The 22,471-nt window shown below is 43.9% G+C and overlaps 1 protein-coding gene across 1 annotated transcript in view; it reads left to right on the forward strand.

Annotated features, from left to right (window-relative positions):
• The window catches only part of LOC105465277 (actin gamma 2, smooth muscle), a 27,144-nt gene extending 5,447 nt beyond the window's left edge, over positions 1–21,697 (forward strand). Inside the window, exons 2-9 of the mRNA XM_011713623.2 lie at positions 3,370–3,531; positions 4,390–4,518; positions 10,606–10,716; positions 10,988–11,072; positions 15,262–15,423; positions 16,462–16,653; positions 18,665–18,846; positions 21,476–21,697. Of these exons, the coding sequence (XP_011711925.1) occupies positions 3,406–3,531; positions 4,390–4,518; positions 10,606–10,716; positions 10,988–11,072; positions 15,262–15,423; positions 16,462–16,653; positions 18,665–18,846; positions 21,476–21,619 (1,131 nt within the window). The 5' untranslated portion in view covers positions 3,370–3,405 and the 3' untranslated portion in view covers positions 21,620–21,697. The remainder of the gene's footprint in view (positions 1–3,369; positions 3,532–4,389; positions 4,519–10,605; positions 10,717–10,987; positions 11,073–15,261; positions 15,424–16,461; positions 16,654–18,664; positions 18,847–21,475) is intronic.
• Positions 21,698–22,471: the final 774 nt, after the last annotated feature.

A 22,471-nucleotide genomic window follows, 5' to 3' on the forward strand; every position in this document is an offset into this window, starting at 1 on the left:
GAGAAAAGAACACAGACCCTTTTGTTTTAGGGTGCTTGCTGCCAACAGCTCTGGACAGACAGGCTGAAGCAAAAACACCAAACATGGAGAAGTTATGACAGCTCCCCAAAGTAGTGAGGAAGACACATCTCAGGCTTGGGAAGTGTCCTCGGTGGGTGCCAGGCCTGCCTCTCCCAGCCTCTTCTCAGTGAAGAGATCTCTGGCTAAGTTCTTTACCTTCTCTGAGATTTGGCTTCCAAATCTATGAGATGGAATTAAAGATATCTTCTCTCGGGGCTGTTTTGAGGATTAAATAGATAATATATGTGGAAAACCCCATGTTTTTTAAAATTAAAAATCCATTTATACCAAAAATGGGAACGCCGAACATACCGCTGTTTCACCTACCAAAGCAACTTGCACCTTTTCTATTGCATTAAATATTTTAGTTTCTCCATTGTATGGAGGCTTCCAGTAATTAGTTTACAAGCCAAATTATTTATTATTCAGTAACTTTTTTTTTGATATTGAGATTGTTCCTAATTTTGATCATTTTAAACAAAGGTGTGAAAACAGGCCAAATCTTTTCATTCACCCATGACTGTTTCACAAAGATAGATTCGTAGAAGTGCTTTTGGGGAGTCAAAAGGTGTGTACATCTTTAAGGCTTTTAATAAGTATTTTCAAATTCCCTTTCAGAAAAGTAGTACAATTTGACACTCACAAGCAGTGACTGTGAAGCCACTTCTCTACACCTTTGCCAGCAAGGGTAGCCCCAAGAACCACACACAGTACCCCAGCTAAGGGCAGAGGTAGCTTTTATCCCTGCCATAGCACACTGCTAACGATCAACAAGATGCCAAGTCCTGCTCACAGATGCTAAACAAGAGCTTTCTTTTTTTCTTTCTTTCTTTTTCTTTTTATTTTTTTTGAGACAGAGTCTCACTCTGTCGCCCAGGTTGGAGTGCAGTGGCATGATCTCAGCTAACTTCAAGCTCTGCCTCCCGGGTTCACGCCATTCTCCTGCCTCAGCCTCCCAAGTAGCTGGGACTACAGGTGCCTTCCACCACGCCCGGCTAATATTTTTTCCTTTTTTTTTTTTTTTTTTTTTTTTGTATTTTTAGTAGAGATAGGGTTTCACCGTGTTAGCCAGGATGGTCTCAATCTCCTGACCTCGTGATCCGCCCGCCTCAAAGTGCTGGGATTACAGGCGTGAGCCAATGTGCCTTGCCACAAGAGCTTTCAGAGTTTGGTTATTGAAACTCACAATATAGGAATTCATATTCATTTCATTAAATTTAACCTTGGCTTTGTGTGGTGGCTCACCTGTAATCTCAGCACTTTGGGAGGCTGAGGCAGGAGAATCACTTGAGCCCAGGAGTTCAAGACCAGCCTGGGCAACAGACGGAGACCTCGTCTCTACAGAAAAAAAAAATTTAAATCAGCTAGGCATAGCAGGGCATGCCTGTGATCCCAGCTACTGGGGATGCTGAGGTGGGAGGATCGCTTGGGCCTGGGAGGTCGAGTCTGCAGTGAGCCGTGTTCTTGCCACTGCACTGCAGCTTGGGTGACAGAGCAAGACCCCATCTCAAAAAAAAAACTCTTTTGATTCAGCTCATTTTCTCTGCCTTTTGAGATCTTCTTGGAGTTTTATTCTTTCACCCAGTGTATTTAATATTACTCTCTCCCAGCTGTTTTATCTGAAAACTTGATCAACCTGTGCTTTATATTTTCATTCATTTATAAAAATGTAACATGAGAAACGGTTGAGAGTAGAGCCCTGAGACATATCGCTGCCTCCTCATTGACACTGACCGAGGCAGCTGCAAATATACCAAATTGTATTACTGCTTAGTACATGGCTTTATCAGGAGGGATATCCTATTCTGGACCTTGTGGGCTGGTTTAGAGAATGAGGACTCATCACTGGCGCCATGGGAGACATAAGGATCAGCAGAGACAGAGGCAAAGCTGGATTTAAGAAGTCACAGCAGGCCTCTCCCCTAGTGTGAGCCTTGCTTTGAATATAACTGGGAAGGGCTTAGTTTTACTCTTGAAAATGTTAACAAGCCTCTGCTCAGTGTCTACCTAGCCTTCAGACCTCGCATTCTCAGGCCCGTGGTGCTGTCTCCGCTCTGCTTCAGTCACAGTCTTCTCTGTCCAGCTTCTGCATGAGGCCATCTGGGACCAGGATCACAGGTTTCAGAAGTTCCCCTCTCCCCGCTCCATGTCATAGGCACCTGCGGTCACACATTCCGGATAAAACTTCAGCCCGCCTTCTCTTTCTGTGCCTGGCACTTCTCTTTTCTCTGGACTTCTGGAAGTCTGTCTCCTCAGCCCCTCAGCTGGGGCCTTCCCCACTTCTGCCCCGCCCCACTGGGTCCTCCCAGGCTAGGAGGCAATCTCTCACCATCTTCCGAGGCTCTGTTGCTTCTCCTTCATCACCAAATGCCAGGAATTTGTCAGCTGCTGTTTGTAACTCAAAAGAAAGAAAAAGAAAGAGACACAGGAAGGAAGGAAGGAAGGCAGAAAAAAAGAAAGAATGCATGCAGCAGATGTTGGGAAAGTTAATTTCTTCATTAGTTTGCATCCATCCTAATTCGGATCTCGGCACGGGGGAGGGAATCCTCTGTGGTCCCCATCTGTCGAGGCAGCATGCAGTGAGTCCCATCGTGGAGTTCCTTCTTTTCCTCTCTCCTCCCAGAGTGCCCCTTCCTTGTCAAGGTGCTTCTACCCTTAGGACTGTACATTTCACCTATAACCACTGCCTATTTTTTCCTTAGTGATATGTTATGCTATTGATTTTTAATTATATAAACTATATGCAAATGCGGCCTCCTTGTAAAAAAATTAAAATATTATAGATATAACACAGCACTTCCTCTCCCAGTTCTTCTCCACACTCCCAGAGGTAATCACTATAATCGGTTTGCTAGGTGTCCTTCCAGAACTTTTAGCCTCTTCCTTTGGCTTGTATGTGGTCACCTTCTCACTGCATCCTCCCGTGGCCTACCCTCTGCATGCATCTGGATCCTAATTTCCTCTTCTTATAAAGACACCCATCCTATTGGAGTATTCACAGTGGATGACAGCCATATTGCATTAATCTCATTTTAACTTAATTGTCTCTTTAAAGACCCTATCTCCAAATACAGTCATCTTCTGGATACTGGGGGTTAGGACTTAAACATGAATCTTTAGGGGGACACAATTCACAATTCAGGTAAAGGGAAGAGGCTCAACTGCCAAAGAGTGGGAGGCCAAGCCCATGCCTGTCCCTCCTGGAAGTGTGCCCTGGTTGCAGGTAGGGTCAGGCCCCAAAGCCAAGAAACTGTCTCCAAACTGATTTGACAAGTGGCTGACTAGTTCTCTTCTCCCACAAACCGCAAGGTGCTCCAGTCCCCAGCTCACTCGGCCACTCACACCATGTGTGAAGAGGAGACCACCGCACTCGTGTGTGACAATGGCTCTGGCCTATGCAAGGCAGGCTTCGCAGGAGATGATGCCCCCCGGGCTGTCTTCCCCTCCATCGTGGGCCGCCCTCGACACCAGGTGTGTGCTCATCTGGATACCAGGCTTTGAGCCACTAGGAGTAAGCGCTGCACTGTGAGACCCTGCTGAGCTGGGGGTTAGGGGAAGGGAGTGAGTGTGTGTGTGTGTGTGTGTGTGTGTGTGTGTCTGCATGCACATGCGGGCATGCATGCCAGGTGTAGGGAGTTCTTTTCTGATTAACTGAGAGAGCAGGACCCTTTAAGTAGAAATATCCAGGGCCAAAACCAATATACATCGGGCACACAATGACACTATTATGTCTGGCTTACATTTGGGGGGTTGCTAGGTTTGGAAAAATTAATTGAACAAGCCTCTTGCCTTTAAGAAATTTACAGTTTGTGAAGAAATACACTTAACTAGTCAGAGATCATGGGCTGTGATAGAGGTAAAATATTTCACAGGAAGGGAAAGGTGTCACAGAAAAAGGAATACCTGAGAATAAGAAGGATTTCAGCAGGTGGAGAGAATAGCAAAGATTTGGAGATCTAAAAGTGCAGGCACAGGGGATTTGAGGAGGGTACATACAAATTTGTGTGTGTGTTTATTTGTGTGTGTGTGTGCCTGTGTGTAGTAGGATGAGGGGAAGAAGTGTATGGGTGGGGCTTGTTTTGTCTCAGAAAACAACATTGTCTGAAGAGAAAGAAGAAAGGCCAACCCACAAGAAATCCTCCACCTTCTCTTCCTGACACCTCCACACTCACTGGTATCTGCTCCATCCTGTCTCCTGCTGTCCTGTTTCCAGGGGAAGAAAGCTGTTTTTCCCATCCTCATCCTTCTTCAGAGACCTTCCAGTGCCTGAATCCCTCTGTGTGGAGCCGTCAGTCAATTCATTTCTCTTTTCTTCTCTTTGCACTGCAGGGTGTGATGGTGGGAATGGGCCAGAAAGACAGCTATGTGGGGGATGAAGCTCAGAGCAAGCGAGGAATCCTGACTCTCAAATACCCCATTGAACACGGCATCATCACCAACTGGGATGACATGGAGAAGGTATCTGTAGACTCCCCCTTAATGAGCCTGCTTTAATGATCACCCATCATCATGACCCTCGTATCCATAGGCCACTGTGCTCTGTCAACTCTCAATCTAAAATGCTTCTCACTTCTGTCTTTCCTTTCTTTTCAGCCCCACAACCATTTCTCCAACCTAGGCTGCCAACATCTCTCCCTGGACTATTGCAATGACTTCCTGGCTGATTTCTTGGTCTCTTGCCCTCATTCACCGAATTCATTCTCTACACTGCTGCAAAGCTGATCTTTCTAAACACAGGTCAGCTCATGTTACTCACCTCCTCAGAAATCTTCAGTAGCTCTTCATTAACCAACAGGGGGTTCCTAACTCCCTGTCTTGGCATCGGAGGACCTGTCCCCGCCTAATCCCCACGATCATCTTTTCCTGCAATATTTACTCAGGCCAGTGCTCACCCCTTCTTTAAAATGCTGGTGCTGGCTCAAGAGAGGCAAACAGCCGTCTCTCATTCTTATCTTCCCTGTCAAGACTTCACATAGGTGGACTGATGCTAGAGTATGATGATGAGTCTCCAGTGAAAGTTTTTAAGTAGAACTCTCTCAGGGTTTCTAGAAGCCTTTTTGTTTAAGAAAATATGGTTCGGGGGGGCGGCGGAATTTTTAAATGGTGGAGCTCATGGTCAACAAAATTATGTGTGCAAAATGCTAATAGAGCCTTTCTAATATTCTTGCGATTAACTCTGCTGACTGTTGGCTGAGTGTTCTTGTTTCTGCAATGGCTGTCTTCGGAAATGTGATACAGGGCTTACTGAGCAGACTGCAACTGGAAATGAGGAATGTTGACTTGAAGTCTGTAATTCATTTATACTTTTCTCTAAATCCTAGATTGAGTCACTCGATGTGAGATAAGTACTGCATATAAAATGCAACAGATTTCACGTTATACAGTGGAGAGGATAAGAGCACAGACATTAGAGGCAATGGCAGGAAATCCAGGTGCAAAACCCACCCTATAAGTCTTAGTTTTCTCATTTGTAAAGTGAAGATAAAAAACACTTTGTGCTTTAGGTTGCTTTGGAGATTGAATTAGGTAAATGCTTAGTATAATCCCAAGGCATGGAACATACTTATGTGCTCAATAAGTGACACGTACGATTCATAGATATGTAACATTATCTACTTTAAAAACATAATAGGCTGGGCATGATGGCTTACGCCTGTAATCCCAGCACTTTGGGAGGCCAAGGCAGGTGGATCACAAAGTCAGGAGTTCAAGACCAACCTGGCCAACATGGTGAAACCCCGTCTCTACTAAAAACACAAAAAGTAGCTGGGCGTGGTGGTGGGCGCCTGTAATACCAGCTACTTGGGAGGCTGAGGTAGGAGAATCGCTTGAATGCAGGAGGCAGAGGTTGCAGTGAGCCGAGATTGCATCACTGCACACCACTGTGGGCAACAGAGTGAGACTCCGTCTCAAAAAATTAAAAATAAAAATAAAAAAACACACACACGTAATAGAGGCCAGTGGCTCATGCCTATAATCCCAACACTTTGGGAAGCCAAGGCAGGAGGATAGCTTGAGGCCAGCCTGGGCAACATGGTGAGACCCTATCTCTATGAAATAAAAATTTAAAAGTTCACTAGGCATGGTAACACATGACTGTGGTCTCAGCTGTTCAGGAGGCTGAGGCATAGGGATCACTTGAGCCCAGGTGGTGGAGGCTGCAGTGAGCTGTGTTCACACCACTGCACCCCAGCCTGGGTGATAGACTGAGAGCATGTCTCAAAAAAAAAAAAAAGAAAGAAAAAAGAAAACCAAGAAGGAAAGGAAGGAAGGAAGAAAGAAAACATAATAGACAAACTATTTTATTCACAGTAGTGACAATGTGTGAATTCTTTAAAGAAACCCTTAAAAATAAATTATGTGCCTTAAGGCTGGGCACAGTGGCTCATGCCTGTAATCCCAGCACTTTGGGAGGCTGAGGCAGGCGGATCACTTGAGGCCAGGAGTTCGAGACCAGCCTGGCCAACCAACATAGTGAAATCCTGTCTCTACGAAAAATACAATAATTAGCTAGGTGTGGTAGTGGGCGCCTGTCACCCAGCTACTCCAGAGGCAGGAGAATCGCTTGAACCCGGGAGGTGGAGGTTTCAGTGAGCCAAGATCGCATCACTGTACTCCAGCCCGGGCAACAGAGTGAAACTCTACATATAATTAAAAAAATATATATATATATAAGAAATATAAAATCATTTCATTATATATAATCATTTCATTATATATCTACAAATCATTATATATATATGTATATATATATCTCATGTGCCTTAAAAACCATATTGGGTAAAAGTGTCAAATGTCCTCAAATTAATTTATAGGCTCATTGCATTCCAATAAAAATTATGCGGCATAATTCTAAAGTATGTTTGCAGAAATAAATAAGCAAAAATTATGAAACAAAATGAATTTTTTAAATTATGAAGGAAGACATAATATAATGAAATACAATATAAATTGTAAAGTTAAACAATTTGATAACAGCAAAAAGGTAAAGAGGAAATATATAATAAATGAAACTTCCAACACAAGAGAGGAGGAAAGGACTATTCAACAAATTATTCTGGGACAACTGATTAGTTATTTTGGGAACTGGAGAATCTTGGTTTATAGCCCTAAGCTCACACTATTTCACCAAAACCATGTCAATTAAATATGAAAGTTAAACGTAAACATTTAAATTACCAAAAATATAATACAGTTAATGTGAACATTTAATCAAACTTCTGGTAAGAGTGGTCATAGAGAAAAAGAATGACAAATTTGACTTCTTAAAGAATCATAACTTTTAATATCTCAAAAATAACCAAATTTAAAAGCCAAATAACAAACTGCAAAAAAAAAGTGCAATGAAGGATTAATATGAACAGTTAATGCAAATTGACAATTAAAAATATGAAGTGCACCCCAGACAAATAAAAAACAAACACTTAATTAGCTGAACAGAAATTATGAAAAGCTGCAAATGTGAAAAAATTTAAACTCATTTGAAACAAAAAAATCAAAGTAAAATAACTAGGTATGATCTTTACCTATCAAATTATTTCATATTTTAAGAGTGAGAGCACTGAATTCAGGTAAGGATGGGGTAAAACAGCCACTTTTTTATTCTGAAGTAAAGAGTGGTTTAGCCTATTTGTTAATAACAGAAAACAGAAAGTCTTCCAATTGTCATGTTCTTTAGCCCAGTAATTCCACTTTTAGAATCTTCTTCTTTGGAAAACATCCTGAATACAAAAAATAATTGCAATATGCCAAAGATAACTATCATAGGATTATTTATAACCAAAAATCAAAGACACCATGAATAGTAATGTGATTAAATATATGATAGTATATGATAAAATGTTATATAAGCATTTTTAAAAGTTTGTTTAGTTTATTAAAAACAAATATTTATTATGAAAAGTAAAATGATTTATGTTATAAAAACAAATTTTAACATAGTCTAATAATAAAAGGATATGAAATAAATAACGATAGTAATAAATTTAAAAACACATAAAGACAAAAGATTAGGAAAAAGAAAAAGTCAAAATGTTAACTGTTGGTTGTTAGGTGATGGACATAGGAGAGATTTTTATTCCAGTAAAAAAAAATTTTTGACTGGGCGCGGTGGCTCAAGCCTGTAATCCTCGCACTTTGCGGGGCCAAGGCGGGCAGATCACGAGGTCAGGAGATCGAAATCATCCTGGCTAACACGGTGAAACCCCGTCTCTACTAAAAATACAAAAAGTTAGCCGGGTGTAGTGGCAGGCGCCTGTGGTCCCAGCTACTCGGGAGGCTGAGGCAGGCAAATGGCGTGAACCCGGGAGGTGGAGGTTGCAGTGAGCTGAGACCGCGCCACTACACTCCAGCTTGGTCGACAAAAAAAAAAAAAAAAATTTTTTTTTTGAGGTAGGATTTTCCTCTGTCACTCAGGCTGGAGTGCAGTGGTGCAGTCATAACTCACTGTGGTCTCGGCCTCCTGGGCTCAAGGAATCCTCTTGCCTCTGTCTCTGGTGTAGCTGGGAACACAGGTGCATACCACATCCAGTTGATTTTTAAATTGTTTGTAGAGATAGGTTCTCACTTTGTTACCCAGGCTTGTCTCCAACCCCTGGGCTCAAGCAATCTGCCTTCCTCAGCTCCCCAAAGTGCTAGGATTACAGGCATGAGCCACCACACTCGACCTTAAAAATATTTTTCTAACTTTAAAAATTATCAACATCTTTAACTTTTAAGGTATAAAAACTCCAAAAAATAAACTAAAATCAAGTGCAGATGCTTGAGCCCAACATCCAAGGATTCTGGTTCAGTGGATCAGATGATCCAAGGTGACTCTGGGAGAGGGTCTCTAGGAAGCACATTTTAAGTAGCATGGGGTCCCCTCCTTAAGACCAGTTGCTGTCCTTTGGGCTCCTGTGCAACGCTCACAGTCCAGGACCTCTGCCTGTGCCATTCCCTCTGCCTCGGATGCCTTTCACAGCAGCCTCTGGAGACCTTCTTTTGCTCTCAAGGCCCGTTTAAATCCCTCAGATAATGAATTACTCCTACCTCTTCCTTCACTTAAAATGTGGCTTGTGTTTTTCTTTTTGTTTGTTTTGGTCTTTTTTAACCATCTCTCTCTCCTCTGGACTTTGCAACCGAGAATTGGGTGCCATGTCTGATTCATATCTACCCTCATCACACTTACCACCGTCTTAGCACAAACCTGGTGGTCCATAAATACATGGGTCCAACGGCATCAAATGACCCTGTGCCTCACCTCTGAGGAAACCAAAGCCCCACGTCCCTGCTACACTTTGCCTAATCCTTCTGCAAGACTCCTTTTTGGTTGTACTTGATCACTGAAGAAGAAACTGGACACAGGAAGAAATTAACTTCCTCTAAAACAGTGGTTCTTTTTAAATTTTGAGACAGGGTTTCACTCTGTCGCCCAGGCTGGAGTGCAGTGCCATGATCACAGCTCCCTGCAGCCTTGACCTCCTGGGCTCAAGCGATCCTCCTGCCTCAGCCTCCTAAGTAGCTGGGACTACAGGCAGGCGCTACCATGCCTGGCTAATTTTTTATCTTTTTGTAGAGACAGGCCCCCACTATGTTGCCCAGGCTAAGCAGTGGTTCTTAACCGGGATGATTTTGCTTCCCAAAGGACATTTGGCAATGTCTGCAGACATTTTTGATTGTCACAACTTGAAAACTGCTGCTAGCATCCAGTGGGTGGAGACCAGGGATACTGGTCGGCCCTCTACAGCAAAGAATTATCCAACCTAAAATGTCATAGTGCTGCGATTGAGAAACCCTGCTTTAAAGTACCAGGCTGGCCAATAATAGACAGTGAAAATTGAGCCCAAGTGCCTCTGTCAGATTCTCAGCAGGAGACAGTGTACATTCAGCTGGGGTTTTGAAATTGATTGACATGTATACTCAGCTGGGGTTTTACAACTGGTTAAATGAATGTCGTACAGAAATGTGCGTAGGGTTAAGGCAACTACAAAGGGATGTTGAGGCACCCAAGAACCAGCAATAGAGGGAGCTCTCACACCCCTAAACATGAAGGGGCAGTGTCATTGGAGCTTAGAGAGAGCTTGAGCCCTGAAAGAGGGGCTGCCCAACAGGAACTGTGCTCATGGAGGGCCACGCTATTGTCAGGAGATAAACCCTGACTTATTTTGCCCTCCTACTTTCCAGTCTCTTGCAGGTATCTTCTATCAGCCAAATATAGCCAGAAGCCAGAAAGCAATGAACACTTGAGTGACAATGTGCCTTGCATCACTCAGTGCACAAAGGCAGGGGAGAGACTGTAGCAGAGTGGAGAAGAGGGAAGGTCAAATGGAAATAATGAACACATAGAAAATACTGGTTCCAGGTCTGAGTCCTACCTGGGGCCCTGTTGAGAAGGAATATACCCTTTAAATGTCAGTCAGAAATTTCCAGGGCTGACCATTCTCCTCTCCAGATCCATCCCATCCTGTGTAACATGGTGCCACACTCTCCCAGCAAGGGAATGTCAGTCAGAATTTTCCAGCCACTGGGAGTCTGCCAGGTTCATCTGGCTTTTGTCTCCACTAGATCTGGCACCACTCCTTCTACAATGAGCTGCGTGTAGCACCTGAAGAGCACCCCACCCTGCTCACAGAGGCTCCCCTAAATCCCAAGGCCAACAGGGAGAAGATGACCCAGGTAAGAAGCCAGGAAGACTTAAACACTGGCACAAGAATGCAACACAGATGCTTGGCCAGATACCTTCTCCCCTTCAAATATCAAGACGACAGAACTCTCTGAGGACCTGCTATGTCCATAGTCCATGCCAGGCCCTGGGGGAGTGGGTGTGGAATAATGAACTACCAAACTGGCATAGTTCCCGCCCTTAATGAGATTACAAACCATTCTACAGGCCAAGAAGTGCTGTGATTTTTGCCAGATAATCTTTTATTCTTCCTTGTTCTTTAAGATCATGTTTGAAACCTTCAATGTCCCTGCCATGTACGTCGCCATTCAAGCTGTGCTCTCCCTCTATGCCTCTGGCCGCACGACAGGTGAGTAATCCTGTAATCCATTCCTTTTCTGACTTCAGGGGAGGTAGGGAAAAGCTGGGGTCTGGCAGAGGCTCCTGCTCAGAGGAATCAAAGGGACGGCTGAAGTCCAGGCAAAATCTTGCTTAGGGATAACAAGTGAGAATGCCTGTGTGGAATGCCAGATGTGAGCCTACCTGGTATAGCTGGAAAAAACATCCAGCGAGAACTGTTTCCCTCACAGTAATCATTCCAGGAGCTTCTACACATACACACATTCCAACAGCACTGGAATGTTTCTGCTTTATGAAGCAGAAAGAGTAGAGAACCTGTGGTGGTAGAAATGTAAGTGCAGTTACACATAGATTAATGACAGGGATATGTTCCAAGAAATGTGTGTCATTAGGTGACTTCGTCACGGTGGGAACATTAGAGAGTGTACTTGCACAAACCTAGATGCTATAGCCTACTACATGCACAGGCTGTATGGCGTGGCCTGTTGCTTCCAGGCTACAGACCTGCATAGCATTTAACCATGATTAATACTGTAGGGAACTGTAACAGAATGGTTATTTATTTGTGTAGCTAAACATACTGAAACATAGAAAAGTTACAGTGAAAATATGGTATCAAAGATAAAAAAATGGTACATGTGTATAGGGCACTTACCATGAATGGAGCTTGCAAGACTAGAAGTTGCTCTGGGTGGGTTAGTGAGTGAGTAGTGAGAAAATGTGAAGACCTAAAACATTACTGTGCACTACTGTAGACTAAACACTGTACACATCGGCTGTACTACATTTATAAAAATATTATTCTTGGCCAGGCACGGTGGCTCACGCCTGAAATCCCAGCACTTTGTGAGGCCAAGGTGGGCAGATCACATGAGGTCAGGAGTTCAAGACCAGCCTGGCTAACATGGTGAAACCCCGTCTCTACTAAAAATACAAAAATTAGCTGGACGTGGTGGCAGGTGCCTGTAATCCCAGCTACTTGGGAGGTTGAGGCAGAAGAGTCACTTGAACCTGGGAGGCAGAGGTTGCAGTGAGCCAAGATCACGCCACTGCCCTCCAGCCTGTTATTTCTTATTAAAGAAATAATAAAAAATTATTATTTTTTATTATTCACTGCACAATAATAATAAAAAATTATTATTTCTTTAATAATAAACTAACCTTAGCTTACTGTAATTTTTTTAACTTATAAACTTTTAAATTTTTAAAGCCATTTTTACTTTTTTTGTAGTAACAGTAACAGAAAACTATTTTCTTTTTTCTGTGATTTTTTTTTTTTTTTTTTTTGAGATGAAGTCTCGCTCTGTCACCCAGGCTGGAGTGCAGTGGTGCAATCTCAGCTCACTGCAACCTCTGCCTCCTAGGTGCAAGTGATTCTCGTGCCTCAAACTCCCAAGTAGCTGGGACTACAGGAGTGTGCCACCATGCCTGGCTAATTTTTGTATTTGCTTTTTTTTAGTAAAGATGGGGTTTCACCATGTTGGCCAGGCTGGTCTCGAACTCCTGACCTCAAGTGATCTGCCCACCTCAGCCTCCCAAAGTTCCAGGATTACAGGCATGAACCATCACCCTCAGCCAAAAATATTTTCTTTATTTATATTCTTTATTCTACAAGCTTTTTTCTATTAAATTTATTTATTTATTTTTTTACTTTCAGAGCTTTTTTGATAAAAACTAAAATATACACATTGGCCTCGGTCTGCACAGGTTCAGGATCATCAATACCACCGTATTTCATCTCCGCATCTTGCCCCACTGGAAGGTTTTCAGGGTTAATAACATGCATGGAGCGGTCATCTCCTATGATAACAATGCCTCCTTCTGGAATATCTCCGGAAGGACCTGCCTAAGGCCTTTTTACAATCAACCTTTTTTTAATAAGTAGAAGGAGTACACTATGATTAAAAACATAGTATAAGAGGCTGGGCGCAATGGCTCATGCCTGTAATCCCAGCACTTTGGGAGGCCGAGGTGGGCGGATCTCTTTGAGCTCAGAAGTTCAAGACCAGCCTGGGCAACATGGCTAGACCCCATCTCTACAAAAAAATACAAAAAGTTAGCCGGGCGTTGGTAACTCATACCTGTAGTCCCAGCTACTTGTGAGGCTGAAGCTGGAGAACTGCTTGAGCCCAGGAAGCAGAGGCTACATTGAGCTGAGATCTCGCCACTGCACTCCAGCCTGGGTGACAGAGTGAGACCCTGTCTCAAGAAAAAAAAAAAAAGATAGTATAAGAAATACATAAGCCAGTACTAGCACCATGTTGTCGTTTATTATCATTATCATAATGTATGTGCTGTACTTTTATACAGCTGGCAGCGCAATAGGTTTGTTTATACCAACATCACTACAAACACGTGAGTAAAGCGTTGCCCTATGACGTGATGTCAGCTATGATGTCATTAGGCAATAAGAATTTTTCAGCTTCCTTATTATATTATGGCACCACCATTGTGTATGTGGTCTGAAGTTAACCAAAATGTCACTATGTGGACATGACTATATGTGGCCTTGGTATAGAAGTGTGCTCAGGGTAACAGAGAAAATCTCAAAATAAAATGGTCTTTAATAGGGACTTGACAGCTTCCATAAACATTTGTTTAAACATTCATTCATCATTTATTCACTGACTTATCCATTCATTCATCCATCATGTATTTCCCATTACTCCCTACAATGTGCCACACATGGTACCAGGCCATGGGTATACACTGACAAATAAGACAGACTTTGTCATTATGGAGCTAACAGTTTAGTGGGAGATAGACAAAAGCAAAAGATAATTTCACTGTACATGATAAGGACAATGATGGAGAAATGCATGGCATATACAGTTTCACATCCTGTACTTTGCATTTTTGTTTTTGTTTTCATTTTGAGATGGAGTTTCGCTCTGTTGCCAAGACTAGAGTGCAATGACGTGATCTTGGTGCACCACAACCTCCACCTCCCAGGTTCAAGTGATTCTCCTGCCTCAGTCTCCCGAATAGCTGGGATTACATGCATGAGCCTCTGCACCCGGCTAATTTTTGTATTTTTAGTAGTGACGGGGTTTCACCATGTTGGCCAGGCTGGTCTTGAACTCCTGACCTGAAGTGATCTGCCTCCCTCGGCCTCCAAAAGTGCTGGGATTACAGGCATGAGCCACCGTGCCTGACCTTGCACTTTGTTTTGTTGTAAACATCATGTTTAATGGCCACGTGGTAGTCGTTGTATGATGGTTTCATTATTTATTTATTTTACCACTTCTCTATTGCTGGAGCTTTAGGTTGCCTCTCATTTTTATTATAAAATATGCCATGATTCAGATCCTTATACAAGAGTAAATTACTGGTTTCTGGACATTTATTTTGCATCTGGCCCTTACTGAACCATCTAACTGGGTCTAATAGTTTCTTAATTGATTCTGTTGGATCTTCTATATAAAACCACATTATCTGCAAATAATGACAATTTTGTTTCCCTTTGGTAGTCATACCTCTTATTTCTATTTTCTGTTTCACTGCAATTGGCTAGGACATCCTGAACAATATTAAATAATAGCGATGATATTGTAATGCTTTCTCATCAGTTATGACGTGGCTGTTAGATTAAGAAATATGAGGCTGGACGCAGTGGCTCACGCCTGTAATCCCTGCACTTTGGGAGGCCGAGGCAGGTGGATTGCCTGAGGTCAGGAGTTTGAGACCAGCCTGGCCAACATCGTGAAACCCTGCATCTACTAAAAATACAAAAATTAGCTAGGCGTGGTGGTAGGCACCTGTAATCCCAGCTACTCAGGAGGCTGAGGCAGGGGAATTGCTTGAACGCAGGAGATGGAGGTTGCAGTGAGCCGAGACTGTGCCATTGCACTCCAGCCTGGACAACAAGAGCAAAACTCTGTCTCGAAAAAAAAAAAGAATATGCAGTGCAGACTTAATGACAAATTGACAAGTATGCATTACCAGTGATGTATTTCAAGGAATACAAAAAAAAGGACACATTTTACTTGCCTTCCAGAGGCCTACAGTCTCATTTGGGAAAAAAAAAAAGTGATATACATAAAAAGTAAAAAATATGATTGATGATTCTTGTGATGGGTGAATATCCTTAACTGGTAAAGGAAAATATGGTAGTCAGATCTCATTGGTAACAGTCCTAGAAAGAGACTGATGAAAGACAAGAATAAGATTTTTATAAGCCTGATCCTCTCTGTCCACAGGCATTGTCCTGGATTCAGGTGATGGCGTCACCCACAACGTCCCCATCTATGAAGGCTATGCCCTGCCCCATGCCATCATGCGCCTGGACCTGGCTGGCCGTGACCTCACTGACTACCTCATGAAGATCCTCACAGAGAGAGGCTATTCCTTTGTGACCACAGGTATCCAGCCCCTTTCCTGATTCTGACTAGAGCTCAGAACCAAACAGGTTTAGGACCAGAAGCTCTCAGAACCAATGAGAATTCTGTGGCTCTGTGTCTTTAAACTCTCCTGAGATAGACCTGGAGGCCTTAAGCTGGGGCTGGGCCTCTGGATAAGACCAGATAGTCATAGAAGCAGTCCCTCCTTTCTCAGGGACCAACTGCCTCTGTCCATGTCCACACCAGGACTAGGGCTAGTTTTCACAGGGCTGAATGGTAGTGAAGATCCGCTGATGCATTTCATGACCTAGGGGCACCTTTGGTTTGAGGACAAATTGAATAAGTGAGGCCCGAATTTCTAAGGGGAAGGTGTCATGTGGCCCACCTGGGCTACTGGCGTTTTTAGGTGGGAGCCTCTTTAGATTCTGTAAGATCAAACTTCTAAGTCTGAGTCTAGACCAGAAATGTGTCCTGCAAAGCCCCCAAGAAGACCTAAGGCTTTGTCAGAAATCTCATACAAAGTCCTGCTTGGGAATCAAGACTTGAGACTCCCTCTTTAGAAAGGGGAGTAGAAGAATTAAGATTGAATGGAGTGACCCTTGACCCTCTTTGGGGCAAGTCTATCATCATCCTATGACTGAATCTAAAGTAGATGTGAGGCCAGGCGTGGTGGCTCACGCCTGTAATCCCAGTACTTTGAGAGGCCAAGGCAGGCAGATCACTTGAGGTTAGATGTTCTAGACCAGCCTAGCCAGCATGGTGAAATCCTGTCTCTACTAAAAACACAAAAATTAGCTGAGCATAGTGGCACATGCCCATAATCCCAGCTACTTGGGAGGCTGAGGCAGGAGAATTGCTTGAACTCAGGAGGTAGAGGTTGCAGTGAGCCAAGACAGCACCACTGCACTTCAGTCTGGGTGACAGAGTGAGACTCTGTCTCAAAAAAAAAAAAAAAAAAGAATAAAGTAGATGTGAGAAGGAGGTTTTCATGGAGATCAGAATGGGACAACCAAACTAACAGGGTCAGTATTCACCTTCTGTCATTTCTGCTCCTTCCAGCTGAGAGAGAAATTGTGCGAGACATCAAGGAGAAGCTGTGCTATGTGGCCCTGGATTTTGAGAATGAGATGGCCACAGCAGCTTCCTCTTCCTCTCTGGAGAAGAGCTATGAGCTGCCAGATGGGCAAGTTATCACCATCGGCAATGAGCGCTTCCGCTGCCCTGAGACCCTCTTCCAGCCTTCCTTTATCGGTGAGGTGCTGCCCACAGTCCCTGCCAATCTCAGGGTGGGGAGGGTGGAGGGGTGGGTGAGGTATGGAGAGAGAAACGCCAGGAGTCATGGACACTTTGTTAATTACATATGCATACCTCACATTTTCCTAGGAAGGGCGAAAAGTGTATTTAAAAAAAATAGAGAAAATCTCATTTTAAATAAAAGGGAAAGGAAATCAAGATACCGGAAAAGCAGAACAGGAAATATAACATGAAACTAAGAATGAAGTTAAAACACAGAAAGTTTGTAGGCAGCAATATAGCAAGGTCAGGTTGTAGTTTAGCAAGATTCCTCTATCTACAGTGTGGAATCATATTGCATGGATAAAAGTCCGGAGACTTGACCAGGTGCAGTGGCTCACGCCAGTAATCCCAGCACTTTGAGAGGCTGAGGCGGATGGATCACGAGGTCAGGAGTTCAAGACCAGCCTAGCCAAGACAGTGAAACTCCATCTCTACTAAAAATACAAAAATTAGCCAGGTGCCTGCAGTCCCAGCTACTTGAGAGGCTAAGGCAGGAGAATTGCTTGAACTTGGGGGATGGAGGTTGCAGTGAGCCAAGACCACACCACTGCACTCCAGCCTGGGTGACAGAGTGAGACTCTGTCTCAAAAAAAAAAAAAAAAAAAAAAAAAGACTGGAGGCAGCTAGGCACAGTGACTCACCTGTTATCCCAGCACTTTGGTAGGCCAAGGCAGGCAGATCACTTGAGCCTGCAAGTTTGAGACCAGCCTGGGCAACATGGCGAAACCCCGTCTCTATGAAAAATACAAAATTTAGCAGAGTGTGATGGTGCATGCCTGTGGTCCCAGCTACTCAGGAGGCTGAGGTGGGAGAATCACTTGAGCCCCAGAGACATCAAGGCTGCAGTGAGCCGTGATTGTGTCACTGCACTCCAGCCTGGGCAACACAATGAGAGTCTGTCTCAAAAGAAAAAAAAAAAAGACTAGAGGCAAGGAGACCAGGCAGATGGCAAGAGCTAGTTTGGCATGCAGGACCTTTTGCTCCAGGAGACTGTGATGCCAGGCTACAGTAGCTGGATATCAATCTGCAGGCAATGGGGGACTGTCAGGTGACATGATGAGTATACCCATGCAATGGAATCTTATTTGGCAATAAAAGGGAATGAAGTATTGATCCATGCTGTGACCCTGAAAACATTATACTAAGTGAAAGGAACCACACACAGAAGACCACATGGTGTATGATTCCACTGACAGGAAACATCCAGAATAGGCAAACCTCTAAAGACAGAAAGTGGATTCGCCGTTACCTAGGGTGGGGGCAGGGATGGAAGGGAAAATGGGGAGTGACCACTATTAGGTATGGGGGTCTCTTTTGAAGGCATAAAAATGTTCTAAAATTGGATTTTGGTGATGTTTGCTTCTGTGGATATACTGAAAACGACTGAATTATATCTCAAAAAGTTATGAAAAAAGAAAGATGACATAACAAAAGTGTTCCTTTAGAAATATGCCTCAGGCAACAGTGTAAAAGATCAGGCTGGGCGTGGTGCCTCAAGCCTGTAATCCCAGCACTTTGGGAGGCCGAGAGGAGTGGATCACAAGGTCAGGAGATGGAGACTATCCTGGCCAACATGGTGAAACCCCATCTCTACTAAAGATACAAAAATTACCTAGGCATGGTGGCGCGTGCCTGTGATTCCAGCTACTTGGGAGGCTGAGACAGGAGAATCGCTTGAACCAGGGATCAGAGATTGCAGTGAGCTGAGATCGCGCCACTGCACTCCAGCCTGGTGACAGAGTGAGACTCCGTCTCAGAAAAAAAAAAAAAAAAGATCAATCAGAACAGGGGACAATAAAGGAAAGGCCATGACAAGGGAGGGGGTCTGATCTTATCATCCTTTTGGGAGATACTAAGGTTCTGAACTAGGGTAGTTGCAACAATCAAAGAAGGGTCATTTGAGGAGCTGGAGGTGTGCGTATTTATGAAGTGATGCCTGTTGACTAGACACTGTGATCTCCATTAGGCATGGAGTCCGCTGGAATTCATGAGACAACCTACAATTCCATCATGAAGTGTGACATTGACATCCGTAAGGACTTATATGCCAACAATGTCCTCTCTGGGGGCACCACCATGTACCCTGGCATTGCTGACAGGATGCAGAAGGAGATCACAGCCCTGGCCCCCAGCACCATGAAGATCAAGGTGGGTCTTGCCTCAGTTCCCTCCATCCTGTTCTTTGTATAAAGTCTTGCCTACTTGGGAGTTCCTCGGAGGCAGGCTGCCAGGCCTGGTAACTTGCCGGTCTCCTGGGTTCAGTATCATCCTGGACTAGAGCCAATTTTATCCTGGGGAATTATGTTCCTTGGGCATTGATGGGCTAAAGACCCACTTAGCATGGATCTCAAACATAATCACAGGAATGTCACATAAGAAGAGGCTGAAAGAATTTGGGATGATGAGAATATTATTCAGGTGTAATGGCTCATACCTGTAATCCCAGCATTTTGGAAAGCCAAGGTGGGAGGATCACTTGAGCCCAGGAGTTGAAGGCCACATGAGCTCTAACTGTGCCACTGCACTCTAGCCTGTCTCTAAATATAAATTCAGATAGATCCTGTCTCTAAAAATAAATAAATAAATAATCAGGAGACTGGAAATAGAAGGAAAGAAAAGAAGGTCACACTGTGGTATCTTTAAACTTTATTGCTCCGGAGGAGGTTGAAAGTTCCAAAGAGTGGATGTTTTTGTCATAGGGCCAGCTCTGCTTCAAACTCAACAGGGACATTCCTTGATTCCTGAACATCTCTGATCTACTGTCCCATCTTGGCCATGCCCTTTCCCATACTGCCTCCCAATAGAGCCTCTCACCTCCTGGGCATCTGCAGGATGGGAGCTTCTCCCCTGCCTCTGGTCTCCAAGCAGTCACACAGACATTTTCAGCTCCTTCTAGGAACTTTGCTGCTAACAGTTTTAGAGAAAGAGTTGGGAATAGAAATAACACATTGGTTGAATGTTACAAAGTCTCACAATAAAGCTGATCTCTGGGGAGTAGGCCTGATGTGAGGAAATGTGTTCTCAGTCAATATTCTAAGAACCTTCATGAAGGAAGGCTGCCCCGGGCCTTCCCCCTGCCTAACAGATGGTGTTCATCACAGAGAAATGGAGCAGACCATCAGGAAACTGGTGAGAACTTGTGGGCTCTTCTCACCCAGAACCACAGGAATGGTGCATTACTGAGGCCTGTCCTATGGAAAGCATCGTGCCAGGCCTGGGGCAGGGGCATTTTACCAGGACTGTGTGTCAGGATACCATGCCTGGCCTCACTCCCAGATTGTGGTCCAATAAGTCTGAAATGCCCCCATCACCTACACTGATAAACAACCACCAGTGATCTGATGCATTTCCCAATTCATGAGCCACTGCTCTGACTTTAACAGTATGTGCCAGCCTTCATGGAGTTTAGGATCTAATTAGTAAACATGATCAATACCAGGACAACCTAAATAAGAAAAGCGGAAGGGAAAGGACACTCTAAGCAGAGGAAGTAGAAGAAGCAAACATGTCCAGGCAGGTCTGTGCTTATCTGAGCACCTATCCAAACTGGACAGCAGGACTTGTATAGGGGAACTGGGGGAGATGAGGCAAGTCTCAAGGACATGAAAGAATAGATTTGGGGTGGGGGTGGGGCTCATTTAGGACCACCAACCTAAGAGAAGCCAGAGTTTTCTCATGAGAAGTGTCCAGCAACAAAATTTGTTACCTCGTTAGTGGCTGTGCATTCCCAGTCCTTGAAATAATCTGTTCAAGGAGGATTTAGGTGACTTTTGTCTGCCTGGATAATAAAATAACTTCTAAAGATCCTTCTTATTCTACAATTCCATGATCTCTGCGATTTAGGGAATATGCACAGAGATTCTAAGGCAACAAAAAAAAAAAACCAATTTATTATCTGGTTTGCTCTAGCACTGAATTCTTAGACCCTTCAAAGACTGGAAAATTAGTTGAAGAATCGTAGTCCTTCTGGATCCCCTTTGAGGTAGAGTTCAAAGTTGTTTGACCTGACAACAAATTTCTAAAAGCTAAGCCCAGGATTCCTAGTGGAAAGCATGAACAACGTAGATATAAATTTGAGGACTTCTGAGATATAATTGGGTGATGACAGATAGCTCAAAACAGGGTTTTGGTAGACTGGTTTGTACTCAGGAATGGAGGAAGCCCAGCCCAACCTGCCCATGCATCCAAACTTCAGGCAAGAACAGAACAAGGTTCCCCTTATAGATATTTGTATTGGTCAGCTATTGCCAAGTAACAAACAACTATGGAATCTCAAGGGCACATAACAGTGAGCATTTATTGCTCATGCAGCAGCTAGGAGTTAGCTGATCAAGGTCAGGCTTGGCTAAGTAAGTGGCTCTGAATTAACTGCAGTTCCAGCCAGCTCAGGTCAAGTCTATATTTCTCATTAACGGGCCCAGGCTGAAAGAGCTCCCCAGGGGCAGCTCTTCTCATGAAGATGGCAGAGCAAGAGAACATGCCCAAGTACACAAGCATATTTCAAGCCCCTGTTTGTGTTATGTCTGCTAATATCCCATTGGTCAAAGCAAACACAATGCCCAGCCCAGAGTCACAGGGAGCAGTGCACTATTCCCAAGGAGGGATTAAGGGAAGACTGGGGAAGTGAAGGTTTTGAGCAAAAATCTAATCTATCACAACGTTTCTCTTGTTCTTTTCTGACCATGGGGTTCCCCTTTTCTGGGATAAACAGATTTTTGGACCACCCTGCTTATTCCCTTGGGGACTGATCATGATTCACCACATTTGTTCTTTGCAGATTATTGCTCCCCCAGAGCGGAAGTACTCAGTCTGGATTGGGGGCTCTATCCTCGCCTCTCTCTCCACCTTCCAGCAGATGTGGATCAGCAAGCCTGAGTATGATGAGGCAGGACCCTCCATTGTCCACAGGAAGTGCTTCTAAAGTCAGAACAGGTTCTCCAAGGATCCCCTCGAGACTACTCTGTCACCAGTAATGAAACATTAAAACCTACAAGCCTTACTTCTCTGTGTGGGGCTCTTTTTTCCTGGGCTATGTCTCATACACAGTGCTAAGGCCTTTTCACACATTACTTTTAATCCATGCAATAATGCTGTAAGGTAGGTGCTATCATTATCCCCATATTTCAGATGAGGAAATTGAGGCTCAGAGAAGTCAAGGACTTGCGAAGATCACACAGATTCAAGATTAAAATTCAAGTATCTGACTGCAAAGCTAGTGCTCCTTCTACTATGTCATCTTGTTTTCTTTTCCTTGAATATAACTAAGAATAAGGCTAGATGACTCTTGGGATGGGGGTAGAAACACAGGCTTTCAGTGATATGAGTCCTTGTACTCCAGGGCAGTTCACTAGGGAACATGAACACAGAGTCATGACACAGGGTTATGGGATGTGACATGAGGAGTTCACACACGATGTTACTGTCACTCACGTGAAGAAGGGTCACTGTGGGCTTAAGATCTCTATGAGGTTGTTATTGAGGATTAGGCTGTATTTTTTTTTTTTTTTCTTTTTTGAGACAGAGTCTCACTCTGTTGCCCAGACTAGTATAGTGGTGCGATCTTGGCTCACTGCAACCTCTGCCTCCTGGGTTCAAGCAATTCTCCTGCCTCAGCCTCCTGAGTAGCTGGGATTACAGGCATGCACTACCACGCCTGGCTAATTTTTGTATTTTTAGTAGAGATGGAGTTTCATCATGTTGGCCAGTCTGGTCTTGAACTCTTAACCTCAGGTGATCTGCCCACCTCGGCCTCCCAAAGTGCTGGGATTACAGG

The sequence above is a fragment of the Macaca nemestrina genome, chromosome 13 (genome assembly GCF_043159975.1).
Source record: "Macaca nemestrina isolate mMacNem1 chromosome 13, mMacNem.hap1, whole genome shotgun sequence".
Taxonomy (NCBI): Eukaryota; Metazoa; Chordata; class Mammalia; order Primates; family Cercopithecidae; genus Macaca; species Macaca nemestrina.